We start from the raw sequence: 21,735 nt of genomic DNA, 5'->3' as shown, positions 1-21,735 counted from the left end.
CATATCTGACTGACCAGAACTATCCATTGCTTTACAATGGTGGAAAATGGAATACAGAAGTGGCTGGGAGGTTGGAGCACACTGTAAGATTTCATGACAAAAAGTAGATAATCATCACAAAGTAACTATTACAAAATAGGCCTTCCAACAATGAGGGTAACAAAAAACTCAGTTATTTCTAAATGTAATATTCAAACTGTGGTTTGAATATCTTTGTTGGTTTTGACTGTTTAATTGAACAAATGAGTATGGTCACAAAGTGAATTTCAAATTAAATGGGGGGCATTTGTGGAAGGGGGAAGTTGCTAGAGTTGGGGACTGATTATCATTATACTATGAGACTAGTACTATTATTATCTCCATATTAAAAATGAGGAAACTGAAAGAGGTTAACTGCTCCCAAACCACAGAACTAGTTAAGTGGGCAGAGCTGGGATCCAAACACTTAGTCCAACACCAGAGCCTGCCCTCAGGATGATTATACTATCTCATATCTCCAATTTTTGTTCGTTTGGTTTTTTTTGAGGATGGCCTAATGCCCCCCTTTACTGAATGCCTGCAGTAAGTACTTCGCCTTTGTCATTTAATCCTCACAACAACCCTGTGAAACAGGACTTTTATTCCTGTTTTTCAGAGGGAACATTAAGGCTGAATAACCTGTCCAAAGTTACACTGCCAATAATTGGAGGAACCATAATTCAAAACAGTGTCTGACTCCATAGCCCTTGTCCCTTCTAGGATCACATTCTGCCTTCCTTGTTCTATGTATAAACCATTCCTTAGTTTTCGAAAAAGCAAATCTTCTACTAGACAACTTTTGATTGTTAAACACGTGTTCCTATTATTATTTGGAATTAGCAACACTTAATTTCTCTAAAAATGTTCTTTCTTGTAATTAATGAAATTCTACAATATGGGAAAACAAACTTAAATAAAATGAAGGTTTTGGAATGTAGGAAATTATCATAGAAACATCCTCAAAAGTTACCTAGTTCAAGTCCCTAAGTTCAACAGGAGTGGAAGCCAGAGAAAATTAATGGTATGCAGGCAAACCTGCATACAAACAACAAAAAGGAGTGGGGGGGCTTGCCCCAGGTAGGGATCAGATGAGGATAGGTGATGACTGAAGCTTACTCTTATACAAACACATTGTTAATTTTTATTTATTTATTTTTAAGATTTTTAATTATTTGAGAGAGAGAGAAAGAGCACAAGCAGAGGGAGAAGCAGAAGCGGGCTCTCTGCTGAGCAGGGAGCCCAAAGCCGGGCTCGATCCCAGGACCCTGGGATCATGACCTAAGCTGAAGGCAGATGCTTAACCAACTGAGCCACCCAGGCACCCCCATGTTAGTTTTTAAAAGCACAGTTTTACAGTGTTTGCAACAACTCTGAAAACACTCATATTGCATACAATTGCCCTTCTTTTTAAAATCAGAGACCAGGGGTGCCTGTGTGGCTCAGACAGTTAAGCATCTGTCTCCAGCTCAGGTCATGATCCCAGAGTCCCAGGATGGAGCCCTGCATTGGGCTCCCTGCTCAGTGGGGAGTCTGCTTCTTCCTCTGCCCCTCACCCAACTCGTGTGCTCTCTCTTGCTCTCTCTCAAATAAAATCTTTTAAAAAGTAAAATAGAAATAAAAAAATAAAATCAGAAACCACCCCCATTTTACCTCATCTGCTTAATTCTTGCTTGTTCCAGAAAGAACGTAAAGCAGCTGAAAATCATCCTCACTGTACCTTGAGTGGAACCAAGTGACCCAGAGCCCTGGTTGCCAGCTGGTTTGTGAAATTCTGATGTACATTTACCATAAGCAGCGAAGTGACTATATGTGACTATCGGCAAGTTTCCTAATCTAAAAAATGAGAATAACAATACCTACCCCACAGGGTTGTTGTGAGGTTTAAATGAGCGACACATGCAGAAAGGTGATGCCTACATATATAAAGATCACATGCAAAAAAAGATATGCCTACATATAAGCACAGTTGTTATTGCTGAAGTCGATGTGTGTCCATGATTGAAGCACCATGTGGATGGAAGAAACCTACCACTTTTCTCTATCTCTAGAAAGCTTTGAGGAATCTCACTCAGAATTTAATGTCACACTTGTCCTCTTAACATCTATATCCTCTTCCTTCAACCACTAGACTAGTAAGAACCCTCATTCCTAGGAAAAAAGCTCCCGTTGACTCCTTTATCTAGTCAGATGACCACTTTGTGGTTTGTTTTTGGTATTGGGGTTTTTTTGTTGGGTTTTTTTTTTTTTTTTTTTTTGCTAGTCTTCACTGTCAAACTTCTTAAATATATTTTCTGTAGCAACTGTTACTGATATAATTAGGAAAAACAGCTGGCATTACCCTGAGGAAGTCAGAACTTGACTTTGTGAGGTCCCCTTTAGTTGTACAGAAGCAGGAAGACAGAATAGGATAACACAAAAACCACCATGCTCATATACTAACTAATGGAGAGAAGTGTATTTGCCCAAAGGTCCTGACAGTTAAATTCTCTAATCAGCTCCTTCTCTCCCTATAGGAAATCTATAAACAGAAAACCAAATTATAGCCAAATATTTGTATGATAGTCCAATCGTACAGACCAGATATTTAAGCTCTGGACAGTGTTATCACCTTCTCTGAACAGTCCTGAAAAAACACTTGCAAATTCTGCCTCTCCAATTTCCATTTTTCTATATTTCCACGCTGCCCATCCACCTTCAGGTGTAACAGTCTTTCTTTAGATATGTTAATATCATCTATTAGACTACATCAAGTCCCACTCTTCCAGCTTTCAATCTGAAAAAGACAGACATCTTTTAAGATGCCTTCTGCAGAAAACTGAACTCATCTATTATGTGATTTTATTAAACCAACTCTGAGTTCTGCTGATGGCACCAACATCATACCACGTGCACTCCCCACCCACCCCTGTCACCTTCTAATCATTTTTTCTTCCTTAATTCTTAACTTAGATTTCATTCCCCATCACATCCCATGACCTCTTTATCATTCTCATTCTTCTGTATTTCACTTTTGCAACTGTTAACAGTTTTCCACCCATTTCTTAACAACTTTCCCCATCACTGGCTTTAATGGAGCCAAAAAAACGGTTGATGTGCATATTAATTTTAAATAGCTCTGTAGAGCCCATGTAGAGTCTAGGTCCTAGGAATCAGACAGACCTGGATCAAAATTCAGTCTCTACTTTTACTAGCTATGTGCCCATGGGAAAGTTACTTAACTTCCGCCTAAGCCTTTTTCCTCAACTGTAGAATGGACATAATGACATAACTTGTCTATTTAGTGCTTTGCATAATAAGCTTACTGTGGCATAAAGTAAGCACTCAAAAAATATTAACTATAATTTCTGTGTCCCAATTCTCAGCTCCTTTTTTTTTTTTTTTTTTTTAAAGATTTTATTTATCTGACGGAGACAGAGCAAGAGAGCACAAGCAGGGGGAGCAGCAGAGGAAGGAGGAACATGCTCTGCACTGAGCACTGAGCAGGGAGCCCGATGCGGGGCTCAATCCCAGGACCCTGAGGTCATGATCTGAGCCAAAGGCAGACACCCAGGCGCCCCAGCTCCTGTCATTCTATTCTTCTCTTTCTACTTTGAAGAATTCAAATAGCTTTGACTAAATACTGCAATTAAATATATTCCTGAAGTTACTGTTGTAGGACTAAACCTTTTACCCTCTTCTTCAGTAATAAAGAAAATCACTATTTGCATATTTTGCCAATATCTAAGAAATAACCTGCTAAAAACTGATTTAATCTTAATATTTTCCTTTCTTAAAGATTTTATTTTTAAACAATCTCTACACCCAATATAAGCCTCGAACTCACAACCCTGAGATTAAGAGCCACACGCTCCACCAACTGAACCAGCCAGGTGCCCCTAATCTTCATACTCTTTCTTAGGACACTCATTTCCCTTGGTTTCTGTAATAAAATCTGCAAAACAACAACAACAACAAAAACCTTCCACATTTTTCTTCTCTCCCATTTCTTCTTAGACTCTATTGCAAGTTTATCCGCCTATACCCAACACTCTAAATATTAGTGTTCTGAAGGGAAAGCCTGAGGATTTTCATTTCTCATACTACAGTCTCTCCCTTGGTGGTGGTCTTGCTTCGTCATGGCCACAACTACAATCTAAAAATAAGTAAATGACTTCCAAATTATCTGTAGTGCTGATCTCTCCTCTAAGTTCTAGATCCCTATACCCAACTGCCTACTGACATTACCATGTAACGGCAAGGCAGCTTAAACTCAACAGATCCAAAACTGAATTCACATTCTCCCTGGATTCATTAATTAAAACTGGATTCACAACCCATGTTCAGTCAAACCCTAGCTCATCTCTAGCATCTTGTTAGTGAATGAATGGCACCACCATCCATCCAAGGTGCATGAAGCAGAAGTCTAGAAGTTATCCTTTATAACTTTCCTCTTCCTCCCTCTACAAATCTAATCTATTCCAATTTCCACTTATGGATATTACTCTATGAATTTCTATCTGTTTTTTACTAGTATCAAAATAATCTCCCGGGGGCGCCTGGGTGGCACAGCGGTTGGGCATCTGCCTTCGGCTCAGGGCGTGATCCCAGCGTCATGGGATCGAGCCCCACATCAGGCTCCTCCGCTATGAGCCTGCTTCTTCCTCTCCCACTCCCCCTGCTTGTGTTCCCTCTCTCACTGGCTGTCTCTCTCTCTCTCTCTGTAAAATAAATAAATAAAATCTTTTAAAAAAAAAAATAATCTCCCTTGCTAGTTTCATTCCTCTACAGCCCATATTATTGCTATAATGTTAATGTCTTCACCAACTGAAACTTCAGACTTCTCACCTTTCCTATTCATCCCTCCCTTACATCTCAACAATCCAATGTATTATGCCTTCTAAATATTCTACCTACTCTAGCCACAAAATCTACTTTATAATATCTGTATATGATTTATTCTTTCCCATCCCTCTTCCCTAGCCAGCCATGTCTTTTTTCCTCTCAAAACTCCTCTTGGAATCCTTCACTCATTAATTCCATCCAATATCACTCCTTATGGGGGAGAAAAAACAGTTACACATTCAGAGCCATAGTTTATTTAACCCAATCATTGCTCTTTGACAGCGACAGCTACAGAACATTTCATAGTTCTCCTCCTAGACAAAGTCCTCAAAATCTGCCATTATTCAAATACACTATTTCCTTTAATAACACATCAAGTACCACATCTATGTATACATGTTTTATATAGCTTTTATAAACATGTATATATTATCAACCTTTTCTATTTCATACGGTTATGAATTTCACAACTTTAATACAAATCATATATAGCTGAACTTTCTTCATTTGTTCTGAAATCCCTCTCTCAAGTATCAAAGAGGTCTTCTCATTTCAGCATTTTCTCATTTGGTAAACAAGTTGATAGTTTTCTCACACATATCATTTGTGATTTTAAAGGAATACAAAAATAAATAGAGCATGAATCATGTCCTTATACTCTGCTTAAAAGGACATGATCCAGCTGTATTCATATTTGTGTCCCTAGTTTCCATAATGATGTCTCACAAAGAGAAGGTGCTCAACTACATGTTCAACAGAATTAAAAGAATTTTGCTTAGGACTGATGTTGTAATGTTCATGAGTGCCAAAAAGAAAGCAGAACTTTCAATTGTGTGAACTCTGCTTTTTGTTTTGTTTTGTTTTCAAGAAAAACGATACTTGGACTAAGGAAGGGTAGGAAGAATTGATTCCCAGTATAGGTGAGAAGACTGTAATAGAGCACTGTGCTGCTCTAAATGAAATGAAGCTCCTCGTGAACGTGGTCACTGAATCACTGCTAGGGGAGGAAGCATGGAGACCTGGAGGGCTGCCAAAGACTGGAAACAAGCAAATAAATGTAGATCTGATTTTTTTTTTTTTAAAGAAAGAATAAAAGAGAAAAGAACAGAATTCACAATAGAATATACTCGACATCAATCCTTTTCTAAATTCAGATTATTTAAAAAATAGCTTCTAATCACTTAGAAACAAAAAATGGTAAGCATTTGTGGAACCAACTTAAGTAACCAGACTAATCTAATTTCCTTCCTTTTTTTTTTTTTTAAAGAATGTCTTTATAGACAGATCATATATCAAAAAGAAGCAATAAAAATAGTATCAGATTTCAACAAGGTATATGACCAGGCTCTCCTTACGCCATATGGATAAGATAAATAAAAGATGGGTAACAGTGCAATTAAGTGATAGCTAATTATTTGAATGACCATAACAGTGAGTGTTTCATAATGAAGTGCCATCAACTTGAAGGTCAGTTCTACCTGCAAGGTTCAGGACTCCTATGTGTGGCCCTCTCCCATTCAACGATTTTATCAATAATTTGAATGAAGATGCAAAAGGCTACTACACTATTGCCTTCATCCAATATATGGCTGACATGAAACTAGGGGGCACAAATATGTATTAAGAAAGAGCTGGGATCTGAAAAAACAATGATAAACCAGATAAATGGGCTAATCCTAATTAAGAAGAAATTACTTAAGGAAAAACATCTAAGGTATCAATCAGTGTCCAAAAAAAAAAAAAAAAATATATATATATATATGTGGGCAAGTCCTATGATTTAATTGCCACATATGTAAAACAAACAAAAAAGGGGCTTACTGGCTTTAATTGACAACAATCTTAGTTCAATCTGACAGCAGCAAGCTCAATGCGATGAGGGTATCAGAAAAGCTAACGTGATGCTAGCTGCAGCAGCAGCAGTATCTCAAACATGGGAGGCGGCAGTCCTGCTCAATTCTGGACTGATTCGACCACAACTGGGATGTTGTGTATCCTTCTAAGGGTCACAGTCTTCAAAGGAGCATAACCATATTGGCACATGTTCAGAACAGAACAACCAGGATGCTCGGGACCCTGGATACCATTCCACAAAAGGAGAGGCAGGAGGGAATAGAGATTTATAAATAGGACAAAACAATGCCTTGAGAGGAAAATGATGGCTACTTTCATTCAGTCACTCAATGAACATGAATTTCAAATCTATTTCAGGCCAGACACTGGGACAATGTCTGAGAATACAGAGAGAAGACAGTCTATGTCCGTGGAATATTCATTCATTGCATATCTGAAGAGCTGAAAAAGCCATGATCTGAAAAAGGATTAGACTGTTCTATATGATTTCATAAGGTAGAAATAAGACCAGTGGAAAGAAGTTAGAAAGTAACTGAGTTCAGCTCCATATGAGGGTAGTTTGAGAATCAAAGATGTCTTAAGAAGCTGCCTGAGAACACTGCAAGGCTCCCATCAGGAATGTTGTACTTAGTGGAGAGACTGATGAAATAAGACAGGCACTGAACTGACCATCTTTAATGTTCTTGTATTCTATACTAAGACTCTCTACTTCCCTAGGAAATGGACTCTTACCAGATTCCTAGTGCTTGTGCACTTCAGCATCACAGGTTTCCTACAGTTGCTACTTGCAACTCTGTGCCTTGTCCCTCTCTGAAATGAGGCTTTACAATGGGGAAGGGATCTGAGAGCAATAGGAATAATGAAATACAGGAAGAAACTGAACCACCAGCACAGAGAACACAAAAAAAATCAATACTGTTCAATGTAAAGATAATGTAGGAATTCTCTACCCTTTAAGTCATAAATTCAATTTAAAATACCTCACTATGTTCAATTAACGTAAACAAGGACTTGTCATGTACTGCAGCTCTTGTTGGGAGCCATTTTTTTCTAACCAACAAGGAAAAAGCAATTTTAACTTAAGATCACTTTGAGAAATTGTGTCTTGAATAAACACTCCAAAACCTCCATTATAAGGGTATGTGGAAACTAAGTTTATAACCTATTTCTTTAAAAAATTATTTCTTGGATATAGCAGGCCTAATATCATGAACTAATCAAATTGTGGAATTCTGATTAAATGGCTACTTAAGTTTAATCCATTAAACACACACACACACAGGCGGGATAAACAGAGAAAGGGCCCAGCCCGTTTAGTTCTGGCTTTTATAAATTGGTTTAATATCATTAAGCTTACTTTCATGCATTTTATTTTGTAATTTTAAAACAGTCTTATATATTGGCTCTATATGCCACAACTGGGTATTGAAGGAGTTCACCCTTCCAAACTGTTAATATTAACTTCTTGGAAGCCGTCTCTTACACTTCAGAGCTTTCTCAATTTGGATACAATAAATGGGCCACAATTCGATTTCCAAGGGTTCTTTTAAAGAACAGCCTGGAAAAGACAAAAGTGGGAAAGAAAGGTGAGCATGTTTAGCCAACCAGCCCTGAAAAAAAGGCTTCCCCTCTGGTTGTCAACTCTGACGGCGTTCTACCGTTTCTCAACACACTGGTCATTTCAGATAAAAAAGAAAAAAAAAAAAAAAAAGATTCCAGTCTTTCTGGGACGGGGAGATCCCCTTTTGTAGAAGTGGCTAAAGCTAGGCTCCCCATGGGATTTCATCTCGTTGCCAAGACAGCGCCAACCGAGGTGTCCGGTGCCAGGGCAGCGGCCGCCCGCCCGGAGCCCAGGGTGGCCCCGGCCAGCAACAGAGCAGCCCCAGCCGAGCCCGAAGACCCCGGGGACGCAGAGTCCCAGCCGCGACCCGGGACAGCCTCACGAGCGCCCCGGGACGGTGGCAGAAGGCGGGGAGACGCGGCTCGACTTACAGTGACACCATCCTAGGTGACAGCACCAGTGCAGCTTGAAGCACTTGCCGTGGCTGTGTGTGGCACAGATGGAAAGCCCGTCGCACGGCTGGAAGTCGGGTCTGCGGGCAGCGCAACTCCGCGCCAGGGCCTGAGCCTCGTCCACTTTCTCGCTCTTCCAACCCCGCTCGGGCGCCGACGCCGACGCCGCACTCATTTCCGCTCCCTCCGCGGAGTCGAGGCCGGGAGCCCGGGAGAAGCAGCGTCTGGGCGGGCGGGAAGCCGAGCCGACTGCAGACGTGGGAGGGCGCGGGCCGGGAGTCACGCCAGCGCGCGGGGCGGCGGCGGTGCTAGCGGTGGCGGCGGGAGCGCGGTGGTCCTAGGCTCACAGAGGAGCCGCCCCGGGCGCTGCGACTGGGGGCTGGGCCTGCCGCCGCCTGCCTCCCTCCGCCGCGGCGCGCGCCGCGTCCCCACACGCACGCGCACAGGGGCGCGCGCGCCGACCGGCCCCGGCAGGCACCAAGCGTCGGTCAGCGAGGCTGGCCTCTTCACACACGCTGTCGGCGTCCCTGCCCGTCACAGCGAGTCCCTGACACACATTCACTCATTCCTCCGAGACCGAGACCGACCCCGACCGACAGACAGCCGTTATGAACATACAAGTGCGCCGGCGGCTTGGTATTACAGCCACAGCGGCTCACACGCACACTTCCCGCCGAGCTGGGTCGTCTCGAGAACTCCACCGAGAGCTGTGCGCACCGAGGACACGCCCACTCGAACCGCTCGGTGGGCTGCTCCCTGCGCATCTGCCAGCGAGGTTTTCTCAGACACAGCCTGTCCGCGCACGAGGCTCACAGTTCCCTCGTACACGCCTCCCAGAGTAGGAACGCGGCCCCTCGGAGGCGCGCGCGTCCACGCCGGCGCGCACTCCCCCAGGCCATGCCTCCTGCTCCGGGCGCGGCCACTCCGCCGCGCGTCAGGCGCCCAAGCCTCCCGCCCTGGGCCGCCGCGCCCGCGGGAACCGTGGCCCGCTGGCCCTGAGGGCGCCCTCCCCCCCCCAGCCCCAGTCTCCGCGGGGGCTGCAGCCCCACGTTGCTGAGTGGGAAAGTAACCTGGGTGGGTGTGTGTGTGTGTCAGAGAGAAAGGTGTGGTGCACAGGACTGGTGTGTGGAATGTGCTGCATGGATGTGTGGTTTGGTGTGTATGTGGTACGTGCGTGTGTCATTGTTAGGTTGAGTATATGTGGTGGGTGTGTGTGTGTAGTTGGATGTGTGAAGTGTATACATGGTACATGTGGAATGTGTGGAGTGTGCATGGTGCGTGTGACCCGTTACATGGTGTGTGATGAGGTGTGCGTATACAGGAGAACGTAGTATGGATGTGCATGACCCATGTGGAGTGTGGGCGGTGTGTATGTTTGTGTAGTGGAGTATGTGGTCTGTGTAGTATGTGCAGTTGTGTATGCGTGTACACAGTGTGCGGGTGGATGTGGTTACATATGTACTGTGTATAGGTGTATGGTATGTGTGCCATTGTGGTACCTGTGACCAGTATGTCGAGTGTGTGTGCACAGTGCATATATGGGTAGAGTTGAGTGTGTGTGGTACATGTGGGTGTGGACACACAAACAGGACTCCTGTCTGCCATGGACTCTTGTGTGTGCCTTTGTGTGTGAATGCCTGCCCTGGCCAGTGGGTGTAACTGGCCCGGATGGTGACTGCGGCTCCTTCACACAATCAGCTTGCCTTCTTCCCTCCTGGGGACAAGTTGCTCCAAATAGATTTTCCATGCCAGGCTCAGCTGCTGAGAACCCACCCCGGGCTGGATTCAGTGAAGAGAAAACAAACCATTTGCTCCCAGGGAGCGTGGTTGGGAATTAGTGTTTCCCTGCAACAAGGCCAGACCTAGCCTTGAACACAGAAAAGGAGGGGACCTACTCTTGTTATTTGCCAACCGTTTTTCCGAGCAAAGGAAAATGCCTGTAATTGCCAAGGTTCAGGGAACAACGACAAAGCCTTTCAGTACAAATGCTATGTGGGAACATGTTTATGCCCAGGTCCACTTTCTCTGTTACTTTATTCCTTTCCTGCTTTGCACTGACAAGGAGACTCGTCATGGTTTTGAAATAACGAAATTCATCTTCAAGCACTGAAAATCCTTGCTGCCATAAGCAATCTTTCATAATTTTCCCTTTTATTTAACCTTGGCTTGAGAAGGGAAATGTAATTTGCATATATCTGACTCTAGTGAAGTCTTCATTTATTAGGGGTTAGGGAGAGACTCAATTGGATAGGAATGGAATTTTCAAGAAAGGTCTCAATCAAAAATCACAAAATATGGTTCCCCCAAAACCTAACATTGAAAACCCAGCTATAAATACGAAGCATCATCTCTTCACCTTCACCCCAGGCGCCCCTCTCCTGAAAAAAAAATCCTAGTAAAATATATCCCTGACTCATAAAATCTATCTATCCTGGCTATTAATTTCACAGTCTGACCCACCTCAGAATAACATGTAAAAGGAAAACTTAATCAAATAAATCCTTAATCCATTATTGCTATAGCAAGCCCACGCAGAATTTTTTGAACAAAGGGGGATGGATTCCCATCTCTTCTACCCTATTTCCCTCCTTCCTCAACCCATAAGCTCTCTAATACGACCCATATTATATAAGGTCTTGTAAAGAATCTTTACAGCATTTTGCTAATATTTAAACAGCATCCTTCCCCTGCCTTCTACTCTGGGGTGAAACAAGTTAGAAGATTCTACTATATATGAAACCATATCATCTCAGCTAGTGAAAAATGAGCATGAGAAATAATGCAATATAGCGCTTTAACCAGGAGGCAAGGTAAATTACCCAAATACCCTATTTTATGTTAGCCACATGATTTGAAGCTGAGAAGCCTTTACATTTTCTGTAACACAAAACTCATTTCATCCCCTTGCCCTAAAGATGCTATTAACCTCTACTGTTTGCAGTGGAGCTAGAGGAAATAAATGTCCTGTGACCTCTCAAACATATATACATACAGCCTTCAAGATGTGTTGTCAGGACACAAGTTAAGTATTATTGTGGAAAATATATACAAAAGTAGAGATGCTAGTTTAACGAACCTTCTTGAACCCATTGCCTGGTTTCAATGATGACTAACTCATTCTTGTTTCATTTATAGCTCCACCCACTCACACCCCCACCTTGCCACTGGATTATTTTGAAGCAAATCCCAGACATCAAATAATTTCATCCATAAATATTTTTGCACTTATTTCTAAAACCATAACCCACAACATCATTATCAGTTATTATTTGTGGATTGCCTTCATAGGATTTTCAAAATTCACCATTTTATTCCTGTTTTTCTTTTAAAGGGATAAACCAGTTTTGTGCCACTTTTTTTTTAAATCAATTAGAGAAATATTTTTATGTATAAAAAAATTTAGTGAAAAAAATCAACCTTAAGAATACTACCCTTCTGTCTGGAATTTTCCTCCTTCCTTCTCTTTCTGTCCTGCCTGCCTCTTCAGTTTATATGCCACTTCCTCAAAGAAGCTTTCTCTGACCAACCTAGACTCTTATATACCTTCTCCCTTCATATAACTTTAAACAAATAAAGAAGAAATTCCCCATTCTTCCCCTCCCCTGCCACAAACTGTAAGCTCCTTGAGGGTAGGAACATGGCCTATGTCTCATTCACCATCTTGTTCCCTTCTAAGCACAGAGAACAAATAATTGTTGAAGTAGTGAAAATTATTCTGTCTCAGACTCCCAAAGGCTGGAAAAAGTCCATCTATAGTAAATTGTTTGCAAATATGTGTGAATAATTTGTATAATTACTCTTTCTACAACCACACCCTTGGATATTCCCCCACTGACTCTGAACGTAGCTATGGGTATTCGTTATCTATTGCTATATAACAAGTCACTACTAAGTTAAAACAACTCAGTTTCTGTGGGTTAGGAACCCAGGTATAACCTAGGTAGGTCTTCTGCTTCAAAGTTTCTCACAAGACTGCAGTGAAGGTGTGGGGCATGGCTGCATTGTCATCTAGAGGTTCAAATGGGGTTGGGTCTGCTTCCGAGTTCACTCACTCACTGTTTGTTGGCAGGATTCAGTTCCTCAAGAAACTGTTGGGCTGAGGGTCTCAGTTCCTACTGGTTACTGGCTAGAGGGCTCTCTCAGTTCCTTGTCACATGGACCTCTCAATAGGGCAGTTCACACGTGGCAGCTTGCTTTACTGGAGAAAGCACATAGAGTCAAGGAGAGTATCACAGTCTTTTATAAGGTAATCTTAGAAGTGATATCCCATCACTTTTAGGAAATTCTATTCATGAGCAGCAAGTCCTGAGGTCCATCCCTCATACAGGGGTAGGAGATTACACAAAAACATGAATATCAGGAGGCAGGAATTATTGGGATCCACATCATGTGATTTGCTTTAGCCAACGAGAGAATAGCAAACTCGGACTCACAAGGATTTCCAAAGAGCACGGTCAGTGGAGTTCCTCTCTTTCTGTGCTTGGAACCCTGAGAGCACCGGGTGTACAAGATCAATGGAGGATGAAATGCCCTATGGAGGAAAATGAAGGTGTCCCACTTGACGAGCAGTCCATCCCCAGCCAATGGTCTACGACCACAAGAACGATCAGTGAGGCTCTAGTCCATCATCCCAGGCCCACTCTCTGATCGTAGAAGCATGAGAAAGTCCAGTAGAAATCTGTTGAGCTAGTCTTGACCTGAACAGCCACGAGGACACTGCAGAATCAGGAGCCACATAAAGCAGTTGTTGTAAAACCCGGTGTTCAGGACAGTCTCTTACTGCATAAGAGCTAACTGATACACCCACTGATCCTCTCTTGTTGTAGGCAAAGCAATTGAGGATTCAAGAGGGTAAGTGACTTGCTCATGTCACAGTGCAGCAGGCATAGTGGGGAAAGTTCTCTAGGACCTGGCATCAGAAAAATGCAGATGGTTCAAGTCTAAGCTCTGTTGTTTTCTGGCTGGGAGACCTTGGCGGATCCCTTATGCTTTCTGGGCTTCAGTTTCTTTCTTTTTTTTTTTTTTTTAAGATTTTATTTATTTATTCGACAGAGATAGAGACAGCCAGCGAGAGAGGGAACACAAGCAGGGGGAGTGGGAGAGGAAGAAGCAGGCTCATAGCAGAGGAGCCTGATGTGGGGCTCCATCCCATAACGCCGGGATCACGCCCTGAGCCGAAGGCAGACGCTTAACCGCTGTGCCACCCAGGCGCCCCGGGCTTCAGTTTCTTTATCAGCAAAACAAAACAGAAGGCTTCCCACAACATCTTTTTTCAGCCAAAGCTCTGACTTGTCCATTCGGGTGTAGATGGAGCCAGGGTTAAAAAATCCTTTCCGTTCAGATGTTATTTGTAAATAATCAGACATTGCCTTCCTATTCCGTTGCCCGTGTTTGTTGACCGCTAACGTAAGTTATATCTGTGTTCACCGACCATTCTGAACACTTTAATAAATCCAGCCATTACAAATCAGTTACTTTTGGATTGCTTGATTGAACCAAGCAACTAATTGTATCATGGTTATAAATAACCTGCTAGTAATTGGTCAGTTTGTCATATTAAAGCAATTAGAATGATGAAGTAGTTGGAGAAGCTTCCAAATGAGGTGCAACTAAACGAGGAGTCTTCTGTGGGGAGGGAGGACCCGACACCTCTTTAGCATTGTCACTGGTATAATTCAGATCCTCATCATCCTCTTTAAAATAAAGGAAAGAAGGGCGGCTTTAGAATCAGACAAAATGGAATCAAAGCTTAGCTCCACTACCACCTAGCGGGGTGATCTTGGGCAAATTACTTGGCCTCGGTTCTTAAATGAGAATTAGACTTCCTACCCCACACACTTGCGGTGAACACTAAACATGATAATATATGTGCAGAGCCTAGCACTGTATCTGGCACATTGCAGATCCTCGAGGAGTACTCGTTTCCCACTTCGGAGCACCCCAAATGCTGTCCCTGTCTACAGACGATCTATGCTCCAATCCTTCCTTCACAATGCTGAGAAGAGAACGCTCTAAAATCTGATATCATACTTGGCCTTAAAAGCTTTTAACACTTCTCACTGCCTACTGAAAAAGAATTCGCACTCCCTTGTAGGCTATACAAAGCCCTCCCAATGTCTTCTCCAGCTACTCTTCTCAATGCCTCCAAATCTGTACCCCATTGGATTATTTACTGTTTTGTTTCTAGACATGGAATATCCTCTCCTGCTTGTCTGTGTCTTCCCTCATTCTTCCCTCAGCCTTTCCTTTGTCTCAAAGTGCCTAACCTTATTTATGCATGTAATTCCTACTTTTCCTACAGGTTCTAGCTCAAATACTACTGGAAGCCTTTTCTTAGTTGCCTCCCTTCTCCACACTCAAGGACATGCTGTGCCTACCACTTTGTACCTCGAGTAGTGAAGCAGGTATTGTGTATTTGCAGTGCCTGACATTGTGCTGGGTACTAGGAGACTCTCAACAAATATTTTGGAAAGGATACATTAAAAGATTTAGGACTAAAAATTCTTAAATAGTATGGAAAAGCAAAATACCTGTTTTTCGAAGCTTAAGCCCCCAGAACTAAGAGATTCCTTTGGAGCCTTTGAAATTAAAAAGAAGCCTTACTTGAAAAAAACTTGCTTGTAATCTTATTGAATGTCTTACCTCTACAGGTGACCCAGGCTGCAGCAACTATAGGCTCAACAAGGCATTTTAGACATTGCAAGAATGACAGACCCATAACAGAGAAATACTCACGGTCCCTCCCTAACATTCTGATACAGCACCAGGAAGGGCAGCTTTCTCACGAAGTATCCCATTGTGCCATCACCAGATGCAAAATAGAAAAAAAGATGGACCCTGAGCTGGCCCAAAATGGCATTTCTTGTATTTTGACAGTGGTGGAAGTAGTTATTATTTGTGGATTGCCTTCATAGGATTTTCAAAATTCACCATTTTATTCCTGTTTTTCTTTTAAAGGGATAAACCAGTTTTGTGCCACTTTTTTTTAAAAATCAATTAGAGAAATATTTTTATGTATAAAAAAATTTAGTGAAAAAAATCAACCTCCAGAGTAGGTTTTGAACATAAAAGGGGAGGGCAAAAAGGCCAGTCATTAATGTGCCAAGCAATCAGCCTCCTGGGGGCCTCACTAGACACCCCCGGTGTTCAAGCCCAGTAACCGCTGGACTTTTCTTGAGTGATGTGACGCTAATAGAAGTAGGATCTGGGTCAATTCTGTGCTCCACACAACACAACCCGTTCTTTACGCTCTCACAGTCCACACTTACTTCTGCAAGCAATGGACCTATCATAATTTTGAAACAAGACACTCTGACTTCTTTAAATGGTAGGATAACACACACATTCTACCATTTCCATTAAAAAAATTTTTTTTCTTGATGATTAGCAATTAAAATAATTCAGCTTTAATTAGCTCATTTCAGTAAGCAGCTAAAGGCTAAAATGACAGTGAGGAGCAATCTGGAATACAATGACTGACTCATGGTTTATAAATGAGGCAGCTGAGATACCTCACGCAGCCTGCGGGGATACTGGGCTGTGGTCCGCACTCCAGCCACACCCAGGGCCCCAGGCACTAAGGCAGTGTCTGACCCACAATGCTGAGCTCCTTTATCCCCTCCACACATAGCCATTGAGTGTCTTCTATGGGCGGGGCTCTGGGCTCAAGGCTGGAGCTCATTTAGAGGGGAGCTATAAACCAGCCAAAAGAGTATAGGAGGTAATTGCTCTGATTAAGGGGTTTAAACAAAGCAAACTACAAGAATAAGAAAGTAGCAGATAAGTCTGCCTGGAGCCATCAAAAAGTATTTCACACAAAGGGTGAGTTAGCACTGGCAATGCAGACAAGCTGGAATGATGTATTATGGGAGAGGGAACAGCATGCATGCCAGCAAGAAAGGCAAAGGGCTGTTCTGGAAGTCTGCCTTGCTTGAAAGTAATGTGGGCTGAAGGAGCGATCAGAAGAGAGGAGGAACTGGTAGGGAGGGGCCAAATGATGATAAGCCCAACAAAGTTTACATTGAGTCCTCAAAACCAGAGTTTTTGAACACCTTGAACCTAAAGGCACTTTGTTCACTGGAAACACTTATCCGAAATCATAAATGAAAGAAATTTGCAAAGTCCAGCTGCCATTGAGGCATGATACACGTTGGTGGGAATGCTGGAACTCCGTTTGTAACCCCACAACACCCAAGCCAAACCACCACTTCAGGAGGGGCTATTCGTGGTAGGCAGCATCTAACATGCCCCCCGATAATCACCACCTCCTGGTATTCACAGCCTGTATAATTTCTTCCCTTGAGTACACACTGGATTTAGCAACTCCAGAAGTAGTGATGGAGTCACTTCTAAGATTAGGTTGCAAAGACTGACTTCTGTTGCTTTTATCTCTCTCCCTCAGTCTCTGAGATCTTACTCTGAGGGAGCCAACTGCCATATTGTGAGTGGTCCTCTGGAGAAGCCCACATGGGAAGGAACTGCTATCTCTGGCCAACAGCCAGTAAGGACACGAAGACTGCCAGCAATCACATGTGTAAGCTTGGATCCTGAAATGAAACCACAGTTCTAGCCAACACCTTGACTGGAGCCTTGTAAGAGACCTCGAGCCAGCTAAGCTACACCCAGATGGCTGACCCACAGAAATTGCAAAATAATAAATGCTTTGTTGTTTAAGCCTCTACATTGTGGGGCCACTTGTTACGCAGCAAGAAATAACTGTTATGCAGCAAGAGAGGACTATTACAGGCACAACTGTGGAATTCTGAGCACAGAGTGACAGGATCAAATGGGCATTTTAAATGCTAACTCTGGAATGAGCAAGCAGGAGACATTTATTGGGACAAGAACAGAGATAAAGCAGTGGCTGGCCCAGAAGGAAGATGAAAAGGGCCTGAGCAGTGGGGGTGGGAAGGAGGGGAAGTACTGAAGAGTAACTACTGAAGAGGTAAAATTAATAAAACTTGACATTATTTGGCTGTTGGGAGTAAAGGAGTTCCAGGGACAATGCTGGTCATCAGCTAGGGAACAAAGAGGAAGGAACATGTTTAGAGAGAAGGGGAAAAAGTTTAATTGGGGGTGTGTGGAGATCAAAGTGGCTGAGAGTCATCCTTATGGGGAGCACTGTTACTCGGAGGCATGGCACAAAGAAGTCTGAAATAGGGCACTCTACATGAGGAACTGTCCTCACACATCAGGGAGCTTTACTCACAGGCACTGCAAACTCCAGCGCCTTCGTGGGTTAAGGAAAGAGCACAAAGGAGAGAAGAGCTCTGGGTATAAAGTAATAGGGAGTGGTGGGGACTGTGTTGAAATGCAAGGTGTCTGTCTTCCTTAAACTATCAAAGCCACACATGTTTGAAACAGGGCTGTCTGCAGGGCTGAATTCCGCTTCAAAAGAAGCTGGTTTTAACAGCATTCCTGAGGAAGAGGTGAAAACAGAGTGAAAACGGCATGAGCTTTGGAGTCAGGCAGCAGCAAGCTCAAATCTCGCCTCCACCACTTACTCACTGGTGTCCTTGGGCAGGTCACTTATCCTCTCTCAGACGGCATTTCCTTAGCTGCACACAGGGTTAAGAACACCAATTTTAATGGAATTGTTGTGATTAAGTGAGATCATGATTTTTAACACAAAGGAAAATTCCTGGCACAAAATAGGTACTTCAGAAGTAGTAGCTGACATTAGGATTGTGTTATAATAATGGCCATGATCTCTCCCTGAAGGGCACTCCAACATACAGAGAATTGCCCCCACCATTCTGTGCAGAGAGCTCAAGAGTCATCACAAAGCACCCACGCTAGAGCTCCTAGTGCTGTGTCCAGGAGGGTGAGTGAGTGTGTGAGTGAGCGAGTGGCAAGTACTTTAAGTAATGGAAAGTTGAATGTCAGAAGGTACATGGTACAAAAAGGGAAACCAAGAACAGAAGTCACGGTACATGCAGGCCTCCAGGAACTGGGATTTCAACCGAAGCAGCACCGGGACAGTGGCAGCAGGGTTGACAGAGCGTCACACTGGTGCTCCGGAAACAGGACGCTGCTAGTCCCCATGTGCTGATGCTCACGTCACCCGTGAATTTATTCTTTTTACTTTTTCTTTTTTCCACCTTATAGCTTCTCTTCTCTCATAGTGTCTGTTTCTTCCTAACTTTGACCCTATAGAGTCCTAACCCTGCCTATTCTTTTCCACTGTAAATCCTTTCTAATTCAGCTCTTGATAGGACCTCCTTCTCCTTTTTCCCTTGCAGTTTGAATGGAGAACAAGGATCTGTTTCAACCACCATCTTAGTGGTCATTACAGCTGAAGAAAAAGAAGGGGAAGTCATGTGATGTAAAAACCACCTAAACTTTAGCAGGACTTGTGGGTGGACCATTTCCCATAGAAGGGACTGTGGGAATGGAGGCACCATGATTGACATGCCTAATATAGCGTCCAGCACAGACCAGCTGGCTGGATGGCAGGGCAGATAAAAAAAAAAAAAAAAAAAAGGATACTGTTATTTTAGAGGTCAGTATGAGACTATTTCCCAGCCATAAAAATGAAGGAAATCCTGCCATTTGCAACAATGTGGATGGGCCCTGAGGGCATTATGCTAAAGTGAAATAAACCAGACAGATAAAGACAAATACTGTATGAGCTCACTTACACGTGGAATCTAAAACAAACACACACCCCTGAACTCATCGATGCAGAGAACATATTGGTGGTTGCCAGAGGCGGGAAGTGGGGTGGGGGAAGAAATGCGTGAAAGTGGTCAAAGGATACAAACTTCCAGGTATAGGATAAATAAGTCTGGGGATATAAGGTACAACATGGTGACTGTAGTTAATAATACTATATCGCATATTTGCAAGTTGCTAGGGTAGTAAATCTTAAAAAAAATCCCTGTTGTAAAAAAAATGGTAACTATGTGTGATGTGTGTAAACTAGACTTATTGTGATCATTTCACAATATATACAAATATCAAATTATTAGGTTACACATCAGGAACTAATATAATGTTATATGTCAATTATATCTCAAAAATAGTATTAGGAGCACCTGGGTGGCTCAGTCAGTTAAGCATCTGCCTTCAGCTCTGGTTGTGATCCCGGAGTCCTGGGATCGAGTCCTGTATCAGGCTCCCTGCTCCCTCTGCCACTCCCCTTTGTTTGTGCAGTTGCGTGCACTCTCTCTCCTTTCAAATAAAATCTTTAAAAAAAAATAGTCAGCATGAAATTAGTTGCATGAACATGTCATGCAACGTTACAACACTAGAAGCTTCCTCCAGGAGTCCCGCTCTTTTCCCCTCTGCCAATGATCAGGTACAAAGAACTACCAAAGCAGTTAGTTCCAAGTATAGTGACCAATGCAGTTAGTTCCAAGTAGAGTGTCTGTGGTGGCTGCATTCAGGTTCTTTGTACAGCTGTTTGGAAAATGAACCTCCGCTTGGCTCCAATGTCACGGGCAAGGACAAGGCTTGTTTTCTTCCTCTGCTACTCATTCCTGCTTGGCCTGGGTGTGGAATCTGGGATATTACTGTTACTTCAGTCCCGAGCAGAGTTCAACCAGGGGGAAATAAGGGTAGGATCAAGTCTTTGCCCTCACTGGCAGCTGGCTTTCCCCAGGGAGCTGCTGTCCCCCAGGACATTCATTCTGTACTTCCCCAAGAGGGGCCCAAGCCCCAGTGGCAGCTGTTGTGATTTCCAAAGCACAGAACCGGGGCTTCCCTCTTCTTCTCACGTCTCCCATGGGTGTCCAGCCAAATGCCCATGTGCCTGTTCCGGAAGCTGACAGGATGAATAGCTCAGGAAGTGACTGAGAGGAGAAACGTATGGATTTATACATTGACAGGATTAGTTAAGTAAAACATCCTTTTTATTACTTAGGAAAGTGGAGGCACAGAAAAGTGGTGAGGTGATTTGCCCAAGGTCATAAAACCACTCATTCCACAATATATTCCTGTTGGAGAAGAAAATAGAAACCATAGATTTCCAAGGCCCCTGCTCTTCATTCGACCTTAGAGGTGTGAAGACGAATTGACTTCTTTCACGCATTTTAAATTTTGATTACTTCTTCTTGTTCGCTACCCACTGTTAGTTATTAGGGTGATGTTTTCATACGGTGTTATTACAGACAAGGACCCAGCAATGCCCAAACCCTGCCTTGCCTGCTACTTCCCTCCCCTCTTCTCACCAGGCTCCAAGGAAGCTAAGCACAATACATTGTAGATTGTGAAACAAAATACCTCTTTATTAACATGGCCCAGGCAACCATACCCCAGTATAGAGCTCCCTGGTTAAAAAAAAAAAAAAAAAAAAAAAAAAAATAAGCGAGGCCTCCTTCTTCTTGGGATTTCTCTGCCCTCTGACCACATGCAAAGACGAGGAAGTCTAAGAAACAGGAACTATACGGCCAGGTTTGCACAATAGGCCTTGGTTTATTTGCTCACCCAAATGCATGGTAGGAGGAAAGTAGAAGAGAAGAAACTGGCTGAGCCTGATCCATCTAGAAAGGATACAGGAAACACAAGAGAGGTGCACAGAAGTTCACACCCTTTAGCAAATACAGCCTAAATTAGTTACCTGGTGCTGTGTAACCAATCACTCTAAAACTTAGTGGTTTACAACAATAATCATGGATTATCTCTGACAGCTTCTGTGAGTCAGAAATTCAGACAAGGCATAGCAAGGATGACTTTTCTCTGCTCCAGAAATTTCTGGAGTCACCCCTGGAAGACTCAAAGACTGAGGACTGGACCTGTCTGTAGGAGTATTCAGTCACTCACACGCCTGGTGGTCAGCTGTCAGCCAGGACACTCCCATGTGGTTTTTCCATGTGGTTTCCCCAAAACATGGTAAGTGTCCCGAGAGAAAGCCATACAGAAGTCATAGTAACATCTGTGAGCCAGCCTCTAAAGTCATGCAGCATCACTTCTGGGACATTTGAGTATTTGAGGCAATTACAGACGTCTGCCTAGGGCCAGAGGACTCCTTCTGTTCTCCACAGACACTGCCTCACAATGAAGCAGGTCAACACCACATCGTAAGAAGAC

General features: G+C 43.2%; 1 protein-coding gene across 1 annotated transcript in view; it reads right to left on the bottom strand.

Moving 5' to 3' along the window:
• C1H3orf70 (chromosome 1 C3orf70 homolog) overlaps window positions 1–9,522 on the bottom strand; it is a 77,407-nt gene extending 67,885 nt beyond the window's left edge. Inside the window, exon 1 of the mRNA XM_002915671.4 lies at window positions 8,686–9,522. Within this exon, the coding sequence (XP_002915717.1) occupies window positions 8,686–8,881 (196 nt within the window). The 5' untranslated portion in view covers window positions 8,882–9,522. The remainder of the gene's footprint in view (window positions 1–8,685) is intronic.
• Between the last annotated feature and the right edge of the window lie 12,213 nt (window positions 9,523–21,735).

This window comes from Ailuropoda melanoleuca, chromosome 1 (assembly GCF_002007445.2).
Source record: "Ailuropoda melanoleuca isolate Jingjing chromosome 1, ASM200744v2, whole genome shotgun sequence".
NCBI classification, from domain to species: domain Eukaryota; kingdom Metazoa; phylum Chordata; class Mammalia; order Carnivora; family Ursidae; genus Ailuropoda; species Ailuropoda melanoleuca.
Note: the sequence above shows the minus strand (reverse complement) of the source record. Positions and strands in the feature narration are given on the sequence as shown.